The sequence below is a fragment of the Pan paniscus genome, chromosome 11 (assembly GCF_029289425.2).
Source record: "Pan paniscus chromosome 11, NHGRI_mPanPan1-v2.0_pri, whole genome shotgun sequence".
In the NCBI taxonomy this organism is placed as follows: Eukaryota; Metazoa; Chordata; class Mammalia; order Primates; family Hominidae; genus Pan; species Pan paniscus.
The window spans coordinates 67,556,946-67,577,324 of record NC_073260.2 but is presented as its reverse complement, the minus strand read 5'-3'; the positions used below and the strand labels follow the sequence as shown (position 1 = coordinate 67,577,324).

Here is a 20,379-nt window from a genome sequence, read left to right as displayed (position 1 = left end):
CAGCACTTTGTACTTACTAGAATAGACACAAAGAAGAGGAGATATGAAGACAGATGCAAAGATTGGAGTGATGCAGCCACACCCGGGAAGCCAAGGAATGTATTCTGCTGCCAGAAGCTGGAAGAGGCAGGGAACAGATTCTCCCTAGAGCATCTACAGAGTGTGGCCATGCCGATACCTTGATTTTGACTTCCGGCCTCCAGAACTGTGAGAGAATAAATTTCTGTGATTTTAAACCACCAAATATGTGGTAATTTGTTATGGGAGTCCTAGGAAATGAATACAAAGTTTGTATTAGCTTCACAAGGCTGCTATAACAAATTGCCATAAACTTGGTGGCTAAAAGCAATTAAAATTTATTCCCTTATAGTTCTGGAGGCCAGAAGTTCAAAATCAAGGTGTCAGTGGGGGTCTGCCTCATCGAAAGGCTCTAGGGGAGGATCCTCCCTTGCCTCTTCCAGTTTCTGTTGCCTCCACATATTTCCGAGCTTGTGTTCACATCACTCCAGTCTCTGCCTCTGTTTTCACGTCTTCTTCTCTGTGTGTCTATGTCTTCTCTTCTGTTCACCCTCTCTCTACCAATTAGCTCAGGATAAATGCCATCAGAAAAGGTATGGCTTTCAAGATCTAGTCATTGATAAAAAGAAATATAACTTTTGAAAGCCCTTTTGTATAAAGAAAAAGCACTCAACTTGAAGTTAAAAGGCATAGGTATGAGTCTTGACTCTATCCCCTGACATAGGATCAATCATTTAACTTCTCTGAGGCTCTGCATCTTTATCTGAAAAGCCAAGAAAGAAGAGGGTTGTTAAAATCCACCGAAGATCAGATTCTATAAACAAAAACTCTTTGTTAAATTAACCATAACACAAATTATTCTATTGTCTTCCCCAAATCCCACAACCCCCTCCAACATTTAAAATTCATCTTTAGATAGCAGATTATCCCTTAAAGTACCATTTTACTCTCTGAAAAAGTCCTAGAAATACTACCCTCTGTCAATGCAGCAGACCGCTACCTTGCAAGGAAAAGATGGTCTACTTACATAATTATCCTTAGTTATGTTTACAGCATTGAAGCAGGCAATATCTGACTTTCATTCCTGAGTGAAATCCAGACCACAGCCCAGGGAGGACCAAGCCATGGCATTCTGTTGCTCCCCGCTGAACGTCCCACACCATAGGGTCTGGCTTTGTCTGGAAGAAGGGCAACCTCACCCAGTCCTCCAGAAGGTGCACACACCCAAGTGGATGCTACTGCCATTAAGGGGCATTTCCTTCAACTCCCACGCAGAAAAGGGGGCAAAGTGGACCCTAGTCCACTGTCACTCACACACGTACAGATCCCAGGGTCCACACAGATACAGATCCCAGGGTCCACATCTATCACATATATGAACATTATCACACAGACCCCTGCAGACACATCTGTGAGGCATATGCATTCCCAAACACACAGACAGACTCATGATAAATTTGTTCCTACCCAGCCATGACTTCTAAATGCTTGGGGAAACCAAGACATAGTAGAAAGGAGTGTGCAATTATCATTTCCCATGATGCCGTTACTTAAGAACTCTTTGTGTCCGTCCTTCTAATGGCACCAATGCCTCCCATCAAGCCTTAAACCTCACCTAAATTATGTCATTGGGCTTTTTCATCCATAAATGAGCATACCAGGTGCCAAGGGAATCAATATGCCCTTTCACATGCTTTAGACCCGTGTCCAAAGAAAGATAAAATGTTATTCTATAAAAGCTTTCTCCCAGCATTTCTATTCCTTTACATTTTGTGCCATATACAACTATGGTTTTTTAATGATCTTATTTCTGACAGCTGTTTTTCTTCAGAACATCAACAGCTTCTTTCCTAAATTAGTTTTAGTATGAGTTCCATTTCTAATTAGCTCAAATTAAAGTCCTAGAGAGCAGCGAGGTAATATTTAAACCCTCAGGCTAAAATTTCGGAGTAGGTGCAGACTGTTGACTCTAAATGAGTTTTTCCTGTGACATAACACGCATGAAAGCAGGATTTCTTTCATGTGTGCAATGTCTTAAATCAGACTTACCCTTTGTGATTCTCTTTTAGCTTTAAATGTCATTTAAGAAAAAAAAGAAAGGAAAATTAAGCATGACATTCCCCAATATCCTCTGCGCACTGTGTTATAATCCCTATCACTCCCCAAGTGAATTGGAGAAAGTGAAGACACAATGAACAGAAACTTCCCTGATGCTTCACAGAGGAAGTGTTCTCCAGGACCACACAGCCTCCACCATGTCCATCTATGAAGGGCTGTGGCAAGCCATATACACAAAGATGCCTGTTTCCTGTCTTCTCAGTTAAAAACAAAAACAAAACACTGGAAGGAACCCCAAAGCCAAGCTGCCATGGGTTGCAGAGTGCCAGCCCTTAAGTAGTGTTGTCCATGGGTAAACAGGTGATGGATAAGGGCAATTTCAAGAAATAACAAACTCGAGGCATGAATGTGGTTATCCAAACATCAAGGGACTCCTTCATTTGCATTTGGATAATTGTGCAGTTATATGATTTGTTACATGGAGACCAGATGGAAGTAAGAGAGCTCATCCTCAACTTCCTGTACCTCTGGAAGTCTTTACACACATGCTGGAGAGATAGATGAGAGTTCATTAGCATCAAACCACCATGGATTTCATAATCAATTCCTAATATCTGAATAAGTGCCGAAAAGTCACAGGCATCTAGAAGTGTGGCCCAAGTCCTGTTCTTCAATCGGCCCACCCATTTCTCAAGATTTCATTGAGAAGATCAAGAAATCTAATCTTCCTTGGATGCAAAATGGAGGTGGTGAAAATTGGAAGTATGTCCTTCCTGGTAATGAGGCAATTTCAGTACATAGGAAGTGCTCTGAAATCTTTAAGGTATACAGTCTGACTCACTAGAACAAGAAAGGGCCCCACTTGTTGCCATTTTATGAGGTGACCACCCCAGCTGGATAAGAGCTACAAGTGTCCATTGGGTCTACCTGGGTGTGGGTCAAGAAAGCAGAGTTGAGTGCCCTGAGGTAAGCTGAGATTTTGGTGTTCAATGGGAAAGAATGTAAGAATTGACTTTGCCACCTACTGCCTGGGTGACTTTGCGCAAGATCCCAAATCCCTATGTATCTCGATTTTGTTATCTAAAATATCACATGATGGAGGATGCAAGCAAGTAACACAGCCAAGACCCAGTTTACAGTGTCTAGTACCTAACAGACTCTTGACACGTTTCACTTGCCCTTGAGTCAATCTTTCCATGTCACTGAATATTCTTCCACAACATGATTTTAATGGATATAGTCATCCATTGTTTAAATGTACCATTATTGACCAATGTAAAAATGTTCTTTTACCTCAAATTTTTATATGTAAAACAAAAACATGTTTGAGGACTAAACCCAAGACAGGAGGATGGCTTGAAGCCAGGAGCTCAAGAGCAGCCTGGGCAATACAGCAAGACCTCATCTCTACAAAAAAATAAGAAAAATTAGCTGGCCATGGTGGCGTGCGCCTGTAGTCCCAGCTTCTTGGGAAGCTGACGTGGGAGGATCCACTGAGCCCAGGAGTTTAAGGCTGCGGTGAGCTTGGATAACGACTGCACTCCAGCCTGGATGACAGAACAAGAACGTGTTTCAAAAAAGAAAAAAGAAAAAAAAAACCTAAAAACTAAAAACTGGATGTAGTTTGCTAATAACTAAACAGCAAATTAATTGTAACATGCTTACATATCAACGATATCTTTCTTCTTTAATCATAAACCTGCTCACTAAGAAGCTGCTGAAGTCCATGGTAGTGACAGGTACATGTCTGCATCCTTGTCCTGACCTGCATCTTCTTTGATTGTCCCCATCTGTGTCTCCGACTGGCACTGCCGAACCGGCTTGCTACCTGATCAATGTTGTACTGAACCGGACTGCTAACTGATCAATGTTGTTGAGCTCACTGCACAAAGCTGTTCTTACAAGGTAGATTTCTGCCTGGAATAGTCATACTTACACTGTTTATATTCCTTACTCCTGACCCATCCAATGCAGCACAAGTTCTATTTATTGCCATAGAAACATAGGTCATTTGGAAACACCTCTTTCATTTCTATGGAATGTTCAAACATTTCTGACATTTTGGACTCTGTTCTAGCCTCTTATTAAATATATCCAGAAAAGAGACAAAGCTTTATGGGGGGGCTATATGCACACATATGCTATAGAATAAACTATCTAAATGCTTAAAAATACTTTCCATCTGGCACCGCACCTTAATAGGTAGACAGAAATTAAGTATGTGTATATCTATCTGTATAGATACATATAAATATATATCCCCAAAACAAAAACTCATTCTCTTACTTATACATAGGTAGAATATAGGTGAATATACATATACATTTATAGGTAGAACAAAAAAACCCCTCAGCCTCTTTAGGGCCTGTGTTTTCTCTGAGTAATTGTCATAATTAATTAAAATACATGTGTATGCCTTTTTAGATAAATTCCATCAGACCAGTTTCTGTCTGGTTGGAAAATAATAACTGCCTATTTGCTAAGTGCCCCTGCCCCCATACTATGTTCCAGTGAACTAAAGACCTCTGGCAATCATAGATATACAGCTCAGCAAGATTAAACAATTTATTGTTATTTATGACATCCAAGCTGGATCTTCTGTATTATATTCCACATTAGCATCTATCACTTTACATTTGGGAGATCCTGTCCAAAAAAAGATTATGCCTCCTAACCAAACATTCAGCAGGGCTGCAGGAACAGGACCCCTGAACAAACATCCTGCCAAAGTACTTTAAAGCACCGTGAGCTCCCACAGCTGTGCATTTTCAGACGACTCAGCAGATTAGCGTGGAGTCTCTTAGCCTCTGCTTGGTCTGTTCCTTTCAGTAATCTCTCACATGGCCCAGTCCATTCGGTTTGAAAATCCTCATGAAATGAGCAGATTAAGATCTGGCTTCAGTAGAGGGCCATGGGGTGGGCATGGAGGGGAGAGGGTTTGCTCTTAACACAGCCTGAGCCTCAGAAAGGTTTCAGATGGAAAAGCAGGGCACTGACTCAGCTCATCCTTAACAGGAGATAATGCACAGACCACACCAAAAAAGTCCTTTATGTTGTGTGAAAGTCTATGCCGGAGCAGCTGCTGCCACCTCATGTACTGTGATAGAGTGTGCATGTGTGTGTTTGTGTGTGCATGAGTGTGAGTACGCACACAAATGTGTGCTGGGAGGGGGAGGAGCTCACACCTTCAACAGTCGCCACCTCAGCCTTAGCTAGCAGCATGGAGAAATGCCAAAAGTCAAGAGGAAGCTGCACCAAAGCAACTGTGATCACATCAGCAGGCGCTTTCTGGTTAGTAAAGCTGCTGGGACAAAAACACACACGATCTCGTCCTTCTTTTATTTTAATCAGAGCAAAATATTTTTATAATAATTGTGTTATATGAATAAATAATTCATAATACTGTAACCCATGATCACATTCAATCCTCCCAACAACCCTAGAAGATATGTAGACAAGTATTATTACTTTCCCTATTTTTATAAATGAGGAAATAAACCCCAGGAGGCTAGGCGACTTCCTCACGGTCATATAAGTTGCAAACAGTAGTATCATGATTCAAATCCAAAGCTTCTCCTTTTGTCTTTATCATTTTAATTTTGAAGGTAATGCATATGCATGTATGATCTTTTAAATCCAGAGATGTATATGGAATAGATAGGAAAAGGGACTCTCCTTCCCCATTATACACCCCCTCCACCCAAGCTATATCCACTGTTGACTAGAGTATGTCCTTTCAATCCTATTTTCTATGCCTACATTATATACAGAAAAGCAGGATTACGTTACACACAATATTCCAGTCATTGCTGTTTTTCACCAACAAGCTATCATTCACATCTTTTTCATACTACATATAAATTTATATCCTTTATTTTAGTGGTGTATATTGTGCAGTTGTGTCATGAATTATGTACCTGTTCTCTGTTGAACATATAGATTTTTTCTGAGTTTTTCCTTAGCAAAATGCTGCAGTGAGTACCCTTGTACATAGATGTTTGTACATTTGTTCTAGAAAAATCTACAGTAAAGATTCTTAGATTAAGAGATTCCCAGGTTATTAGAAAACTACTCTATTAATTTAGATATATACTTCCAAATTGCCTGACCAAAAAGTTATGTCAATTTAACTTCTATGAACAGTATACAAACATGACAATTTTCCATCACCTACACCAACTCTGGGTAATTTCATCTTTTTTACAAGTTGATGGATTGTTTTAATTTATATTTCTCTGGTTATTAATAAGGTTGGCCACCTGTTCATGTGTTATTATTGATGATATTTGTATTGAATTGTTTGAATTTTCTTGATTTGGAAAACCTTTTTACATGTCATAGATATTAAATATTTGTTGTAAAACTCTCCTTCCAGTATTTTGTATGTGTTTGGTCAAGTAGAATAAACTCTTGTCCTCTCATTTCAGATTCCTTTCTCTTTCCATTAGAAATCCCTAAATGTAAAACTACATATTGATAGCTAAAAACCAGGATGTTTACTAGAGAAAATGAATACAAAGGCAATAATTAAATATTATATTTATACAAAATACCTACTAGTACAAACTTAAAAAGAGAAAGTAAAAGTCAAATGCTTCTACGACTTCAGACTAAGAAAAAGAACTTTTGAGGTTGAATGTTCCTGAAATTTTTCTTTTCATACAACTACGGACATGACTTCAAAAGTTGATGTTACTAAAAATGTAAGACATGTAAGATATTTGAAGACTCAGAGAAGGTGGATTTTCATTTTAACAAGTCGCATATATATTCTAGATATCCTCTTATTCATAACTAAGAGAGTCAAATCAGATGAAAGAATCTAAAAATTTCCCTTTGACTGTGTTAAGTAGAAGTAGTAGAGGCATATTGGCCAAATCTTGAGTGTTTGCAAATTGACTCTTAAGGCTATAGGCTGGCACAGGTCATTGAAGCCCTAGCTTTTTATCTTTAATTTTAAAATCCCCAAACAATTTATACTAATTTTTCTTGTCCATTATTTCCAAATAATCTTGTTTAAATGTTATTACAGTGCTTGCTCATGTTACTGTTTTCTAACAGAAGGGTATCTGGGGCCTTAAAACTGAGAGGGTTAGGATTAATGATTCCAATACCTATGCTTGGACATCTCCAAAAGTGGGTTCCAACTTCTTGTCCTCAAGTCTGTATAGAAACTAGCAAACTTCCAGAGTTCACAAAAGGCTCAAAGAGAACAGATGTTTTATAGAAAATTCTTAGAGCAAGTTTCACACATAATGTTGCTGATGTGTGTCTGCATTTTCAATAAACATCACTATGCTTTATCACAAGATTTAATAAAGCAGCTTAGTTAAAAATGCCATCTGGGTCTCTGGACACATTAAACAAAGCTTAAAATAACCACCCCAGCAACTGGGAGGACCCAGCTGTTCTCATAATCTGTCCCACTCCTTTTACTTCCCCATAAAAAGAGTGAATGAAGACCACAGACTAAAAGCATCCAGAATGAACTGACACAAACAGGGAGATAGATGGAGCCAAGGGCTCCTGTAAGTTTGCTATTGCTCACATAATAGATTTGCTAATTCCACAACCTGGGGATGGTGATTCAGAAAGGGAAGCAGAAAGAGGGAAGAGAGAATCATAGAAGGGCTCATTCAAGTCTTCTAATGTATCACAAACCTGTCCTCCCTAATGTCTGGATCATAGCAGCCCATTCCATTCACCTATTCTGTAGTGAACTCCAGTAGAAAATACAAAGCCATCACCACCCAGTTCTTTCTCCCTTCTAGAGATGAGATATTAGCCACCCAATCCCAGATTCTCAGATCCATTCCAGGAAAGAAGCCCTAGGTATTGAAGCACAGATTTCCCTCCCTCCCTTCTTTCTTCCACCCCAAGATTTGTTCCCCAGATAGTTCTAGTAAATGCAAAACCAAGTATATTCTCATTCTTTAGAGCAACCAGCTTTTCATGGCCAACTGGAATCAAATACAACCTGCACAAACATCTATCTGGAGGACACTCCCAAGGCTCCTACTGAGCCAGCCTTCTGCATACCACTGCATTTCAGCTTCCTAGTTCACAAGACACTGAGACATTCGGGAATTCTGCAAGGTGCACTGTGTGTTAATATCATTGCTGCTCATCATGTGGCCAATAAAGGGCATGACTAGTCAACAAATAAATTTTCTCTTGGCTAAAACTTGCAACAAAACTGTAAGCTGTTTACCAAGGGGCCCACTACAGGTTATATTCAATACATACAGTCAAATCATAATTATCTGAGATATATTCAGTTGACCATACACCTTTATATTTCAGTAAAAGGTCTTTACATTTCCCAGTGCTATCGATGTTACAAAGTGCTTTCATATGCAGTGCTTCATCTGATTTCCAGGATAATTAAATGATCCTGTCATACCTGATTTTTAGATGAGGAAACAAGTGGTTTCTGGGTATTTCAAGAGGCTAACGCATCTGCCCTCCAACTTGTATGTGAAAACCAAAAACAAAATTCCAAGGCCCCTCAACCATCTGAATGGACTTTGACTCTTTTGGTCAATATATGGCAGAGCTAGGAAAAGAAGGTGAGTCTTCCAGCTGCTGATACAGGGTTTTTTCTGCCATACTCCATTACCTCCAAGGCTAAAGCCAAAGAGGGTGTGGTTATCACATGAAAAAATCTGGTTTGGATTTCCCAAATGTGTATGTAGTATTTGGTGATTTACCTTAATTTAACCTACAGTTCTTTTGGGTTGTAACAGTCTGACTCCATTTTTGAAAACAAAACAAAATCGATTTTAAATGCTGAATTATAGATCTTTGCTGTCCAGTATGGTAGCTACTAACCACTTATGGTTATTTGCATTTCTATTTTAATTAATTAAAATTAAGTAAAATGCAAAATTCAGTTCATCAGTTGCTCTAGCCACATTTCAAGTGTTCAGTAGTCACATATGGCTAGTGGCTGGGACAATGCAGATTACAGAACAGTTCCATCATCAAAGAAACTTCTATTGAACAGTGCTATTATATAATGTCATCTCCAGAGAAAGAAGACTTTAGAAAAAGTCAGAAACGGCCGGGCGCAGTGGCTCACACGTGTAATCCCAGCACTTTGGGAGGCCAAGGCAGGCAGATCCCTTGAGGTCAGGAGTTCAAGACCAGCCTGGCCGACATGGTGAAACCCCGTCTCTAGTAAAAATACAAAAAATTAGCTAGGCGTGGTGGTGCATGCCTGTAACCCCAGCTACTCAGGAGGCTGAGTTGGGAGAATCACTGGAACCCAGGAGGCGGAAGTTGTAGTGAGCCAAGATTGTGCCACTGCACTCTAGCCTGGGTGACAGAGCAAGACTCCATCTCAAAAAAAAAAAAAAAAAGAAAAAGAAAAAGTCAGAAACATCTTGAGGCAGGCACAGTACTATCATCTGTCCAATATTGAAGATGATTTAAGAATAAGAAAGAAGAAGAGAACAAAGAAGAGAAAAAGAAATTGCCTTAGGTGTACCCACCCAGAAAACGACAAAGGCATTCCTGTAGTCATTGTGTTGTATTTTAGCTCTTAAACTTTTTAAGATATTAGAATAATTTGACACATAGAAGATCTAAACCACTGAAGAGGCTCTGAAGCAGATAAAAGTAGAAAGAAAATAAAAAACTAATTAGTTACAAACTAAGCTTAACCACAATTCGTTTAAACGATACTATTTACTCTTCACATGATTGATTTTTCTTTTGCTTTATAGTATGACATAGTTTATATCTTTAAAGGGGAATTAAAATATTTCTGGGAATTTTTAAATGTAAGTTCACATAGCCACATAAAAACTACAGAAACAGATAAAACCTATCTTCTCATTTATTCCCTAATCCATTCAAATTAAGTATAAAAATCCAAGCAGCCACAGTGATATTCAAAAAAGCAAAAGTGAGACAAAACAAAATTCATTTGTCACCTGTGGAGGTAGTTAACTCACCAAATCTTCACTCCAAACACCAGTAATTTTTAAAAGACAGAAATAAACATATGTTCTGCCTTCCTGGAAGGAACTATGTTTCAGGGTAGCCAAATAACCCAGTTGTGAAGAAAATGGTCTGCTTATAGAAAAATGCCAGCTAAAACATGTAGATAGAATTAGAGAATTAGAAATTCACCATTTTGAAACCCCTAATGAAATAATCAACTCAAGCAAGGATCATTAATAAATGCTGAAACAATCAAGTAAATATTGATACAGAATATAACTGAATATACACATGGTACAAAGTTCACGTCACAGACTACTGGCTTGACCCAAGGGGGAATATAACAGAGGAGATAGGCAGTGATCGCCCTAATCTTGCGATCATCTCACCATCACTAATGATGGGATGTGAATACACATTATTGCCTATGAAATAGTCTTTAAAAAAAGAAGTTGAACCTGAATCTAACTAAACCTTGCAATGGGCTGAACGTGTATGTCTTCCCAAAATTAATATGTTGACATCCTAACCCCAAAGGTGCTGGTATTAAAAGGTGGGGCCTTTAGGGGGTCATTAGATCATAAGGACAGAGACCTCATATTTGGAATTAGTGCCCTTATAAAAGAGGCCCCAGAGAGCTAGCTAGTCTCTCCCACTATGTGAGGGCCCAGCAAGAAGGCCAATCTATGAACCAGAAAGTTGGTCCTAACTAGATATCAAAACCACATGCTCCTTGATCTTAAACTTGCTAGTCTCTAGAACTGTGAGAAATAAATTTCTGTTCTTTATAAGTCATCCAGTTTTTGGTATTTTGTTATAGCAGGCCTAAAAGCCTTTAGAACTAACTTCCAGTTAACCAGGAAAAAACAGAGTGAAAAGTTAAATGACACCATAAAAAGCAACCAGAAAATTCCAGAAGGGGAAATATTCTGCAGGACCACTGACTAGTTTTTCAACAAGTCAATTTCATTAAATAAATACATAAACAAAGAGTGAGGGTATTTTCCAGGTTAAAAAAGTCTTGAGCTAAATAATCAAATGCAATGTGTGTCCCTTGATTAGAAGAAACTAATTTGAACAAACCAGCCACAAAAGATATTTCAGGGAGACCAAGCTGGAAGGATCACTTGAGGCCAGGAGTTTGAGACCAGCCTGGGCAATGTAGTAAGACCTCCATCTCTACAAAAACAATAAATTAGCTGGGCATGGTGGTGTGCACCTATAGTCCTAGCTACTCAGGAAGCTGAGGCAGGAAGATCACTTGAGCCCAGGAGTTTGAGGCTGCAATGAGCTATGATTGTTTCACTGCACTTCAGGCTGTGTGAAAGAGCAAGACTTTGTCTCAAAAAATAAAAGGACATTTCATAATAATTAAGGAAATCTGAATGTGGACTGGGTAATAAATGATATAAAAAAACCATTTTTTATTTTGTTTGAAAAGATGATTTTGTAACTATACAGGAAAATGTTCTTATTTTTTAGAAATCTGTACTAAAGAATTTAGGGGTAAAATATCATTTTCTTTAATATACTTTCAAACACAAGCAAAAAATAATCATGACACAAATATAGCAAAATGTTTACAATCTATGTTCTATGTTTGCCTATGAGTGCCATTAATCTCATCTCTCTGCTTTTCTGAAAGTTTGAAAATTTCAAAGTTTTATAATAAATTTTTTACATCCCATAATTTTATAATAAATTTTTTAAAGTTTGAAGCAAATCAACAACTATAGCTTCAAAAATATCCTGACCCACAATAAACATTGAACAGGGTATATTTCTCCCATTTCCTAAAAAAGTTGGCCCAGGAAGGAGTATGAGAGCTGCCATAGCTCTCCCAAGGCTCATTATTCTCCATCGCTCCATGGGAAATCCCAAAATAAATTTTTTAAAAAGTTGTTTAAATTTATAATGTTTTTGATTCTATAATAATTTTATAATAAAATAATTTTATGTTTTTGATTTTATATTTTTAATTTATAAAAATTTTTATACACGTTTATGTTTGAAATGTCTATTTCAAACTTTATGAGATATTAAAATATAAGTAATATAGTTCATCATTTTAGAAATGCCATGTTTTTCTTCTCCAGCAATTACATAATCAAAGAGTAACTGTAGTTTTTCCTAGAACATTGCTTTGTAGGCTGGGCATGGTGGTTCATGACACTTTAGGAGGCCAAGGCAGGCAGATCTCTTGAGATCAGGAGTTTGAGACTAGACTGGGCAACACAGAGAAACCCTATGAGTAGTAAAAACACAAAAATCAGCTGTGCATAGTGGCATGCACCTATAGCCCCAGCTACTCAGGAGGCTGAGATGGGAAGATCACCTGAATCTGGGGAGGTCAAGGCTACAGTGAGCCAAGACTGTGCCATTGCACTCCAGCCTGGGCAACAAAGTGAGACCCAGTCTCAAAAAAAATGAAATTTAATTTAAAAAAAGAAAATTGCTTTGTAAAATTAACTTTTTCAATCAAAACCAAGATTTTTCAGATATAGAGAATGCAGCCCACTGGTTAGATTTGTCAGTTCAAAGAGAATAAATTCTAGTTTTCTATTTTTCTAGCCTGCTTATGATTATCCAATAGGATATCAAAAAAGACCAAAGCCTTTGGGATCCAAGTTCAGTATTCCTGAGTCTAATTCAGGATGCCAAATCAGGAGACAAGCACGTTCTCATCAATTTTCAATCATTCAAGACCAATTTTGCTTATAATTATCCAGTTCTTTTAGACCACCTTTCTCCTGAAGCCAGCCTTATGGCTATTCACTTCACTTTAGCATAAGCCCCCAAGAAGGTGAACAAAATGAGGAAAAGATTGGTTAAAGTTGGCTGTTTGAAATTCTGAAACATGTCCACCATTCCCTTCACCCATGCCCACCCCTCTTAGAAGTAGTACTTTCAGATTATTTAAGAGTCGACGCTTCTATGTGGATTTTAATTTGTCATCTGTCCTTTATAACAGCTAGTAGGTTTAATTTGACTCTATTTTAAGCATATATTGACCTATGCTAATTATCTGTTAAAATAAATTCCACTCTTAGAGTTAATAAAGTGTGTTTGTCATAGAAGACCCATTGAAGTAAGAAGCTGAGGAGTCCTTATGGTAAAGTGGGACAAGAAATAATAAGACATAATAATTTTCCCATGCAAATCAACAACCGTAGCTTCAAAAATATCCTGACCCACAACAAGTATTGGACAGGCCATGTTTCTCTCACTCCCTAAAAAATTGGCTCGGGAAGAAGTATGAGAGCTCCCATAGCTCTCCCAAGGCTCGTTATTCTCCATCACTCCACAGGAACAGCCTGTCAGAGAAGAGTGAAAGACCATTTGTCAACCTCTCTTCAACTCCCTGATTCTAGCCAAACTTCATCAATCCCAAGTGAGGAGACAGAGAGAAATCAAACCCCATATATCCAGCATCATTGTCTACTGGAGTCAAAAATCACAATTCCACTACCCACCCCAACACCAATGGCCCTGTTTCTCCCAATTGCTTTTTATTATGTTTTTAAAAAAATCCTCTTTCCCCATCCCTGCAACACCGAGAAGGAGGAATTATAGTAGATAAATATGAAGCATGGAGATCCTTTAAAAATGTTTTTAATAATAAATGAGAAAACGAAAAGGAGAGGGTTGGGAAGGAAGGAGGGAATTCAAATGCCAGGGAATTGTTCAGTTTCGCTTTTAAAGATGTTAACACTCATTTATACATCTGCAAGACACTTTCCTTGAAGAAAAGTTCTATGAGTGTGGGTCTGGTTGCATGAATAAGGATAAAATTACTTTTTTAGACGATGTTTCCCACATATAATTCAGAGACCCTTGAAATTAGGTATCCCTCTTGTAGATGTCCTTGAGATGCTGCTGGACCTGGGAAAGAGGAAACTGGGATATGGGTCTATGCCAAAAGGTGCTTCTAGTTATAGGACAGAGAGGAAAGGGGCAGAGGGAGAAAAACCCGAAGTCTGAGAATCTGGATTGCAGAAGACTACGGAGGTCGTGGGAGAAGGGAGAGAAAACAAGGATGAAAACCGAAAGGGGAAGAGGCATGAAATGTTGTCAAATGCCAAAAGGCATTTGGAGAGAAGTTGGGAATTGCATTAAGAAAACCACTGCAAATCTCATTTCAGACCATTTAGAGGTATGCCCCCTGGGAACTGCGAGCTCAGGCTGCTTAGCATCAAACAAATTGATCCACTCCATCTCTACCCTAATTAAATAAATCATTCAGTAATTCCACTGGGTTAAAGAACCAAAATATTAAAAACCTTCAGGGCCTACTCTTGCCAAATATGTCAGGGATCGTGTGTGTGTGTGTGTGTGTGTGTGTATGTGTGTTCTGAGACACCACTACTGTTAAATAGGCAGAGCTAAGACTTAGGGGACTGGCAGATTATTGCAAAAAGGGCACGGGGCAGAGGGACTATGTTGTGAGCCTGCGAAAGAAGTTTGTGTGGGGACTGTGGGCAGTGAACGCGTTGGGAACAATATGGAAAACTGGGAGCTGCCTTGGAATCTACAGGGCCGGGCAAGAGAATGTCTGAAAGAAAAATGAGCAGGTGCGGGATGTGCGCAGAGTTGGAGAAGAGTCCAGGGCGCCCGGAGTGGCTCCAGGAACGACGGAAACCCCTCAAGGCTTTTGGGGGCGGTGGGTACTAATAGAACCCAGTGTCCGGGGTGCGCCGGGGAGGCTGCGAGCGCGGCGGGAGTGGGGCGCTGGAGGGTGAGGACGCGGGAGTGAGGTAGCAAAGCCGGGTCCGGGCAGGGGCCTCCCAGCTGGGCCCGGAGGCAGCAGGGGGACAAGGGCTAGGAGAGGGCATGGCAGCGGCGCGGCAGGAAGCGAGGGGCATCCGGACACTCACCCCGTTGGCCGCGGCCATCTGCACCACGATCTCGATGGCCGTCCTGCTAAAGTACCTGCCGTCGCTGCCCACCACCATGGTGCAGCCCTGACGGTCGCGCAGGTCGATGGACGACAGCACACTCTGGATAAAGTTGGGCAGGTAGTTGCGCTGGCCCTCGAAGAGGCCGGTGGGTCGCCGCAGACCCCCGCCGCCGGCCGGCCGCTGGTCCTCGTAGGGCGCGGTGGGCACTGTCAGCACCGGGATGGGGCTCCCCTCCATGGCGCCTCCTGGCCGGTCCTGCTGCGGCTCCCGGAGCCGGAGGGAATCTGCAGCCTGCCGGGGGCCTCCACCAGCCTGGCTGCGCGCCGGGACTCCGCCTCGCGCCCGGGCCCCCTCTCCAGCAGGTCGGCGCCCTGCGCCCTGCACCCGCCCGCCTGGGGACCGCCCGCCCCTCCTCTCCGCGCGGCCGCTCGCTGACTCTCTCGGCAGAGATTGCTTCTGCCTTCCTGTAAAGTTTTCTCCCGCCCACCTTCTCCGCTGCCAGACCACCCGAGCTGCCCTCAGTTTCTCCCCAAGTTGGACTCACTTTCGGGGTGTCCCAAAAGCCTGATTCCAGGGCCTGCTAGCCCGACCCCGGTGACGCCTCCACCCGCGCCTGGCCCCAGCCTTCACCCGCGATCGCCGCCCTCCGGGGCACACCCTCCGCCAGAAAACAGCCGGCGGGCGGCGAGACTTTGGGCAGAGTCCGGGTTCCTCTCCGGCGCCCGGCCCGTCTCCCTGTCTCCCTGGGAGTGCGCAGCCTACACGCACCAGTTTCTCTTTAGAACAAGGACGGGGAGGGATTTGGGAGGGGGCTGAAACCTTTTGCCATCAGCGAACAGCCTCAGCCAAAAATAACCCTGGAAAGGCGAGCTAAGAATGGTTATCTCCTGCCAGCGCTGAAATCGGAGGCTGGGCGCTGCGTGTGGGGTGTGTGTGTGTGTGTGTGTGTGTGTGTGTGTGTGTGTGTGTGTACCCTCCCACCCCGACCATTTGTTGAAGGGAATCACCACTGTCAGACTTCAATCCAACAGGACCCACTCGAGCCATCCACACTTTCCCCAGCCTTCTCCAAAACAGCACACTTTCCGGTATGGACAATTCTTTTTTTTTTTTTTTTTTCACTTGTTTGTTTGTTGTGGTGGTTGCAACAGCAGCAACACAGACAACACATATTTCCCTATTCTTCTCGCCCTTCTCACCCTCCCTACCCAGCTCCTGCCTTAGAAACAGGCTTTCCTGCACTGTATCTGTCCACACTGTCTGAACTCTTCCTTGAATTAATCGTTTTCAATAGGAGGGGGCTAAATCCCTTATTAATGCCCTACCAGGAGTGAATGAATAAAGCCCAGTTAAAGGAGAACTGGGTACCAGATACTGTGCTAGGTTCCTTTGCATGTATCCTTTCATTCTGCTGGAGCTAAAGATTTTCTGCCTCCTCTCCATAAAACGCACCCAAACTCCAAAACCAGGAAATTCTCCATAGAAAATAGGAGTGAAGAGAGAAAAGACTAACAGGATAAAACCCAAAGCAGGAAGAAAGTTCTATCTCCCATTTCTCTCAAGGAATTTTTGGACCCACCAAGGCTACTGTCCTGAAATATCCTGCTGCTTCTCCTTCCCCAAATATTGTCCACTTCCTGAGAGTAAGGCTGACTTGCCTCAGGCTTATAAAGTGTTTGGTCACAGTAAGACAACTGTGAGTAATAACACACATTGTATACTGTTTTGCAATTGATTAAAGGCTTTGCATCTGTTTTTTCTTTGGAGGCTGAAGAAAAGAAGAATGGTATTCACGCAGTTCCCATTTTACAGATGAAAACAAGAGGACTTTTTCTGTGAAGTCAAGAAAGTGGTTACAATGGTACTTTCAGCCTGTCCGAATTATGTATTGCCCCTCCCCTTTTTATTAATAACATTGAAGTGTGATGGGACAACCACTGAAGCCGTCTGTTGAAACCTGCTGGGACTTTTTAGCCATTCTCTTCAACATAAAGAATGGGTGTTTTTGGAGGGGGTAAGAGGAATGGGGAAATGTTGTCAAAGAGTACAATGTTTTAGTTGAGACAGGAAGAATATATTTTGTTGAGATCTACAGCACAGCATGGTGACTGTAGTTAACAATGAAGTATTGTGTATTTCAAAATTGCTAAGACAATAAATTTCAAATGTTCTCACCACAAAAAAGATAGGTTTTGAGGTGATTAATCTATTAATTCTCTGGATTTAATTATTCCACAATGTATACATATATCATAACATCACATCATACCTCCGTAAATACATACAATTTTAATTTGTCAATTAACATTTTTTTAAAAGAATAGTGTGGCCAGTCGGGGAGGTAGTTTTTTTTTTTCCTCTAGTCTCTACTCAGTCTCCAAGATCCCATTTCCCATAAAGTTCCTGTCACCCAGGTGGAGTGCAGTGGCACAATCATGGCTCACTGCACCCTCTCCCTCTTGGGCTTAAGTGATCCTCCCGCCTACAGGTACATGCCACCACACCAAGCTAATTTTTATAGTTTTTGTAGACTTGGGGTTTCACCATGTTGCCTAGGCTGGTCTCGAACTCCTCAGCTCAATCAATCTGCCCACTTTAGCCTCCCACAGTGCTGGGATTACAGGTGTGAGCCACCAAGCCCAACCCATAAAGTTCCTAACTTTTTATCTCCCTGGGAGTGCACAGCCTACACACACCAGTTTCTCTTTAGAACATACTCAAGAGTCTTGGCTTAGCATCCAACAGACAGAACTTTAACACTTCTAGGGATCTGTGCACCTGTCTATGGTGTGGGGTTTTTAAGATCTCTTTCTAATGACACTTCATTTTGCAAAGCAGGACAGTTTCATTCCCAGAAGAGCAGGTATGGTAAATCCTTTGTTCCAGTAACGAAGACAATGATCCAAACCCTAAGCCTCAGAGAAGCCCACAAACCCTCCAGACCTCCATCTCTCTGCTCCTAGCACCTGCCTCTCTCTTGACATCAACATCATTCTCCCCTCTCACAGCCCAGCTCCTTCCACAGACCCAGGGATTAGGCACCAGCACCTCAGACTAGATTTTAGAGAATTACCATTCAAGAGGCAATCCTCTTCCCTTGGTTCCAATTTCAAGGTTCTCAAAGACTGGAAGAGGGCTAGTTTGAGGCAATGTGCCCTACCACATAGCCAGAAAGAACCTTACAGTGAAAAGGAAAACAATTCTTCCAAAGTAAGGGGGTGCTGATCCCCAGAGGGAGGACAGATGGGCAACCAAACAGTAACCGGGCCACCACGTGCTTCACACTCACTGATCAAGGATTTCTAAAACCATTTTCTTTTCTCTGAATTTATATAGGACTTTGTATCACTCATAAAGGAATGTCTTATAGGCTGATAACACCTTTCTATTCATGCTTATACCTAACATTTAGGCTAGGATAATTTCCTAACCTCAGTGTCCTCACTATAAAATGGGAATTATAATCCCTACCTCATAAATTGTTGGGAGGATTAAAATACTTAGTAAAGTGCCTGACTAATAGAAAGGCATTCAATAAATGTTAGCTATTCATGGTGTCATCATCATTATACTTACCATTATTACTAATCTCCTGTATTGCAAGAATTACAGTTTATATTTTTGTAGACCATCACTGTAGCTAAAGGGTCTTTGGGCCATAGGTGATATTCCATAAAGGTTGGTTAAATTGATCTGTGGTTTTTGACTATGGAAACTCAGAACTCCCTCAAAATGTACAAAACAGATTTACCTGCTAAATAAATCTCTTCAAAGCCGACCCAAGGTTTAATTGAATTAATTCCAATGAATTTGTCACAATGATGGAGAAAGGAAACTTAGAGGGCCCCACAGTTGTTTGCTGGTAAAATGAGAAGTTTGGATTAGATCAATGTTTCCCAAAATATTTTCCTCAGAATGTTAGTGCCCCTCAAATCCTGCACAAAGCAAGAGTTTCATGACCAAGTAGCTTTTAAAACTCCTGTACACTCTACTCCCATTCTTCACAATGCACACTTTCATATTAAAAGTTCTGAGAGGTCCTCAACAGAAGACATCAATTAACTTTTTTTTTTTTTTAAGACAGATTCTCACTCTGTCACCCATGCTGGAGTACAGTGGCCACCACTCCTGGCCTAAAAATTTTTTTTAACCTGGTGCTTCCCAATCTAAACTCACAGGGACCAGTTTTCTTAATGAAAGAGAATCAGACTAGCTTGTAACCATAGCTGGTGACACTCCCCTGCCCCATTCCTTGTATGTCCTCAGTGGATTAGGTCAGGAATAAATAAATTTTCCTGATTCTCAAGGGCTGGTCACTCCTTTGCACTGAGCTCAAAGCTTCTCTGTAGCATGGGTCACAATGAATGGTAGCCCTGATAGCCTAGAGTAGCCTTTCAGCCTTCTCTGAGCCTCTAAAGACTGAGGATTCTTGGCATGAAATAGGAGCAACTGATATATCCTTGCTTCCCTGGGGACTCTCTTGCTCTCAAAAAGGCATCAGCCATCATCTCCATCTAGAGAATATACTAGCTGACTCAGTTTGACCAGCCTGTCCCAAAATGAGAATCTGGGTAAAATAAGTATTGAAACACTTCATTCCTTGTAGATTCACAAAACACATTAGCATATTAAAGACTATGAAGTTCTGCAGGAAAAAAACCTATTTAACTTTAATCCAACATTGCCAAGTTTTATTTGACCATGGAAGATTTTTCCAAAATACTTACAAACAGATCAAGGACATTAATCTTTCATGAAACACTTTAGATCCCCAGGGTCCTCTCCAGCTACATCATTCTGTGATTTTCTTTTTTACTTATGATGCATTAAAAGATTAATCTCTATCAGACTTCCATTTAGAAATTCACCAGAATGTGCAAAGGCAGCAGGTAAAATTGCCGAAGGGTATTATAAAAATACCCTCCAGTGATTTTTGAAACTTAAACTGAAATATTTATATAACTGTATATTTCAGTTTGTATATTATATATATATGTATATACACACATATATATGTGTGTATATATATTTGTGTGTGTATATCTATATCTATGTATATATGGCATTATATCCATTTTACAGATGCAGAAACTGAGCATTAGAGGGGGTGAGCAATTGGTCCAAAGCCACACAGCACACAGGTAGTCATTGATAAAGGTAAAAACAAGAGTTGAAGCCTGAGGTGTAAGGACACAGAGACAAGTACACAAATGTTTACAAGTTACACATATGACACGTGCCTTTAACATGAATTTCTGGAACATTCATTTAGAGGCCTTACAATGAAGACATCAGAGTGGCAGCAAGTTCTGTTGGAATCAGGGGAGCGTGTTCTTCTATAATCCCCTGGCTGACAGGAAAGCACATTGATTTGGCCCATGGTAGTTATACACTCCCATTGAGTCAGGGGCCACTTCTATGCACACAGGAGGTGCTAAAAATATGCTGTTGACTCATT

General features: G+C 40.8%; 1 protein-coding gene across 1 annotated transcript in view; it reads right to left on the bottom strand.

The window, feature by feature from the left end:
- The window catches only part of PGM5 (phosphoglucomutase 5), a 178,406-nt gene extending 161,715 nt beyond the window's left edge, over positions 1-16,691 (bottom strand). Inside the window, exon 1 of the mRNA XM_055091871.2 lies at positions 14,898-16,691. Within this exon, the coding sequence (XP_054947846.1) occupies positions 14,898-15,158 (261 nt within the window). The 5' untranslated portion in view covers positions 15,159-16,691. The remainder of the gene's footprint in view (positions 1-14,897) is intronic.
- Between the last annotated feature and the right edge of the window lie 3,688 nt (positions 16,692-20,379).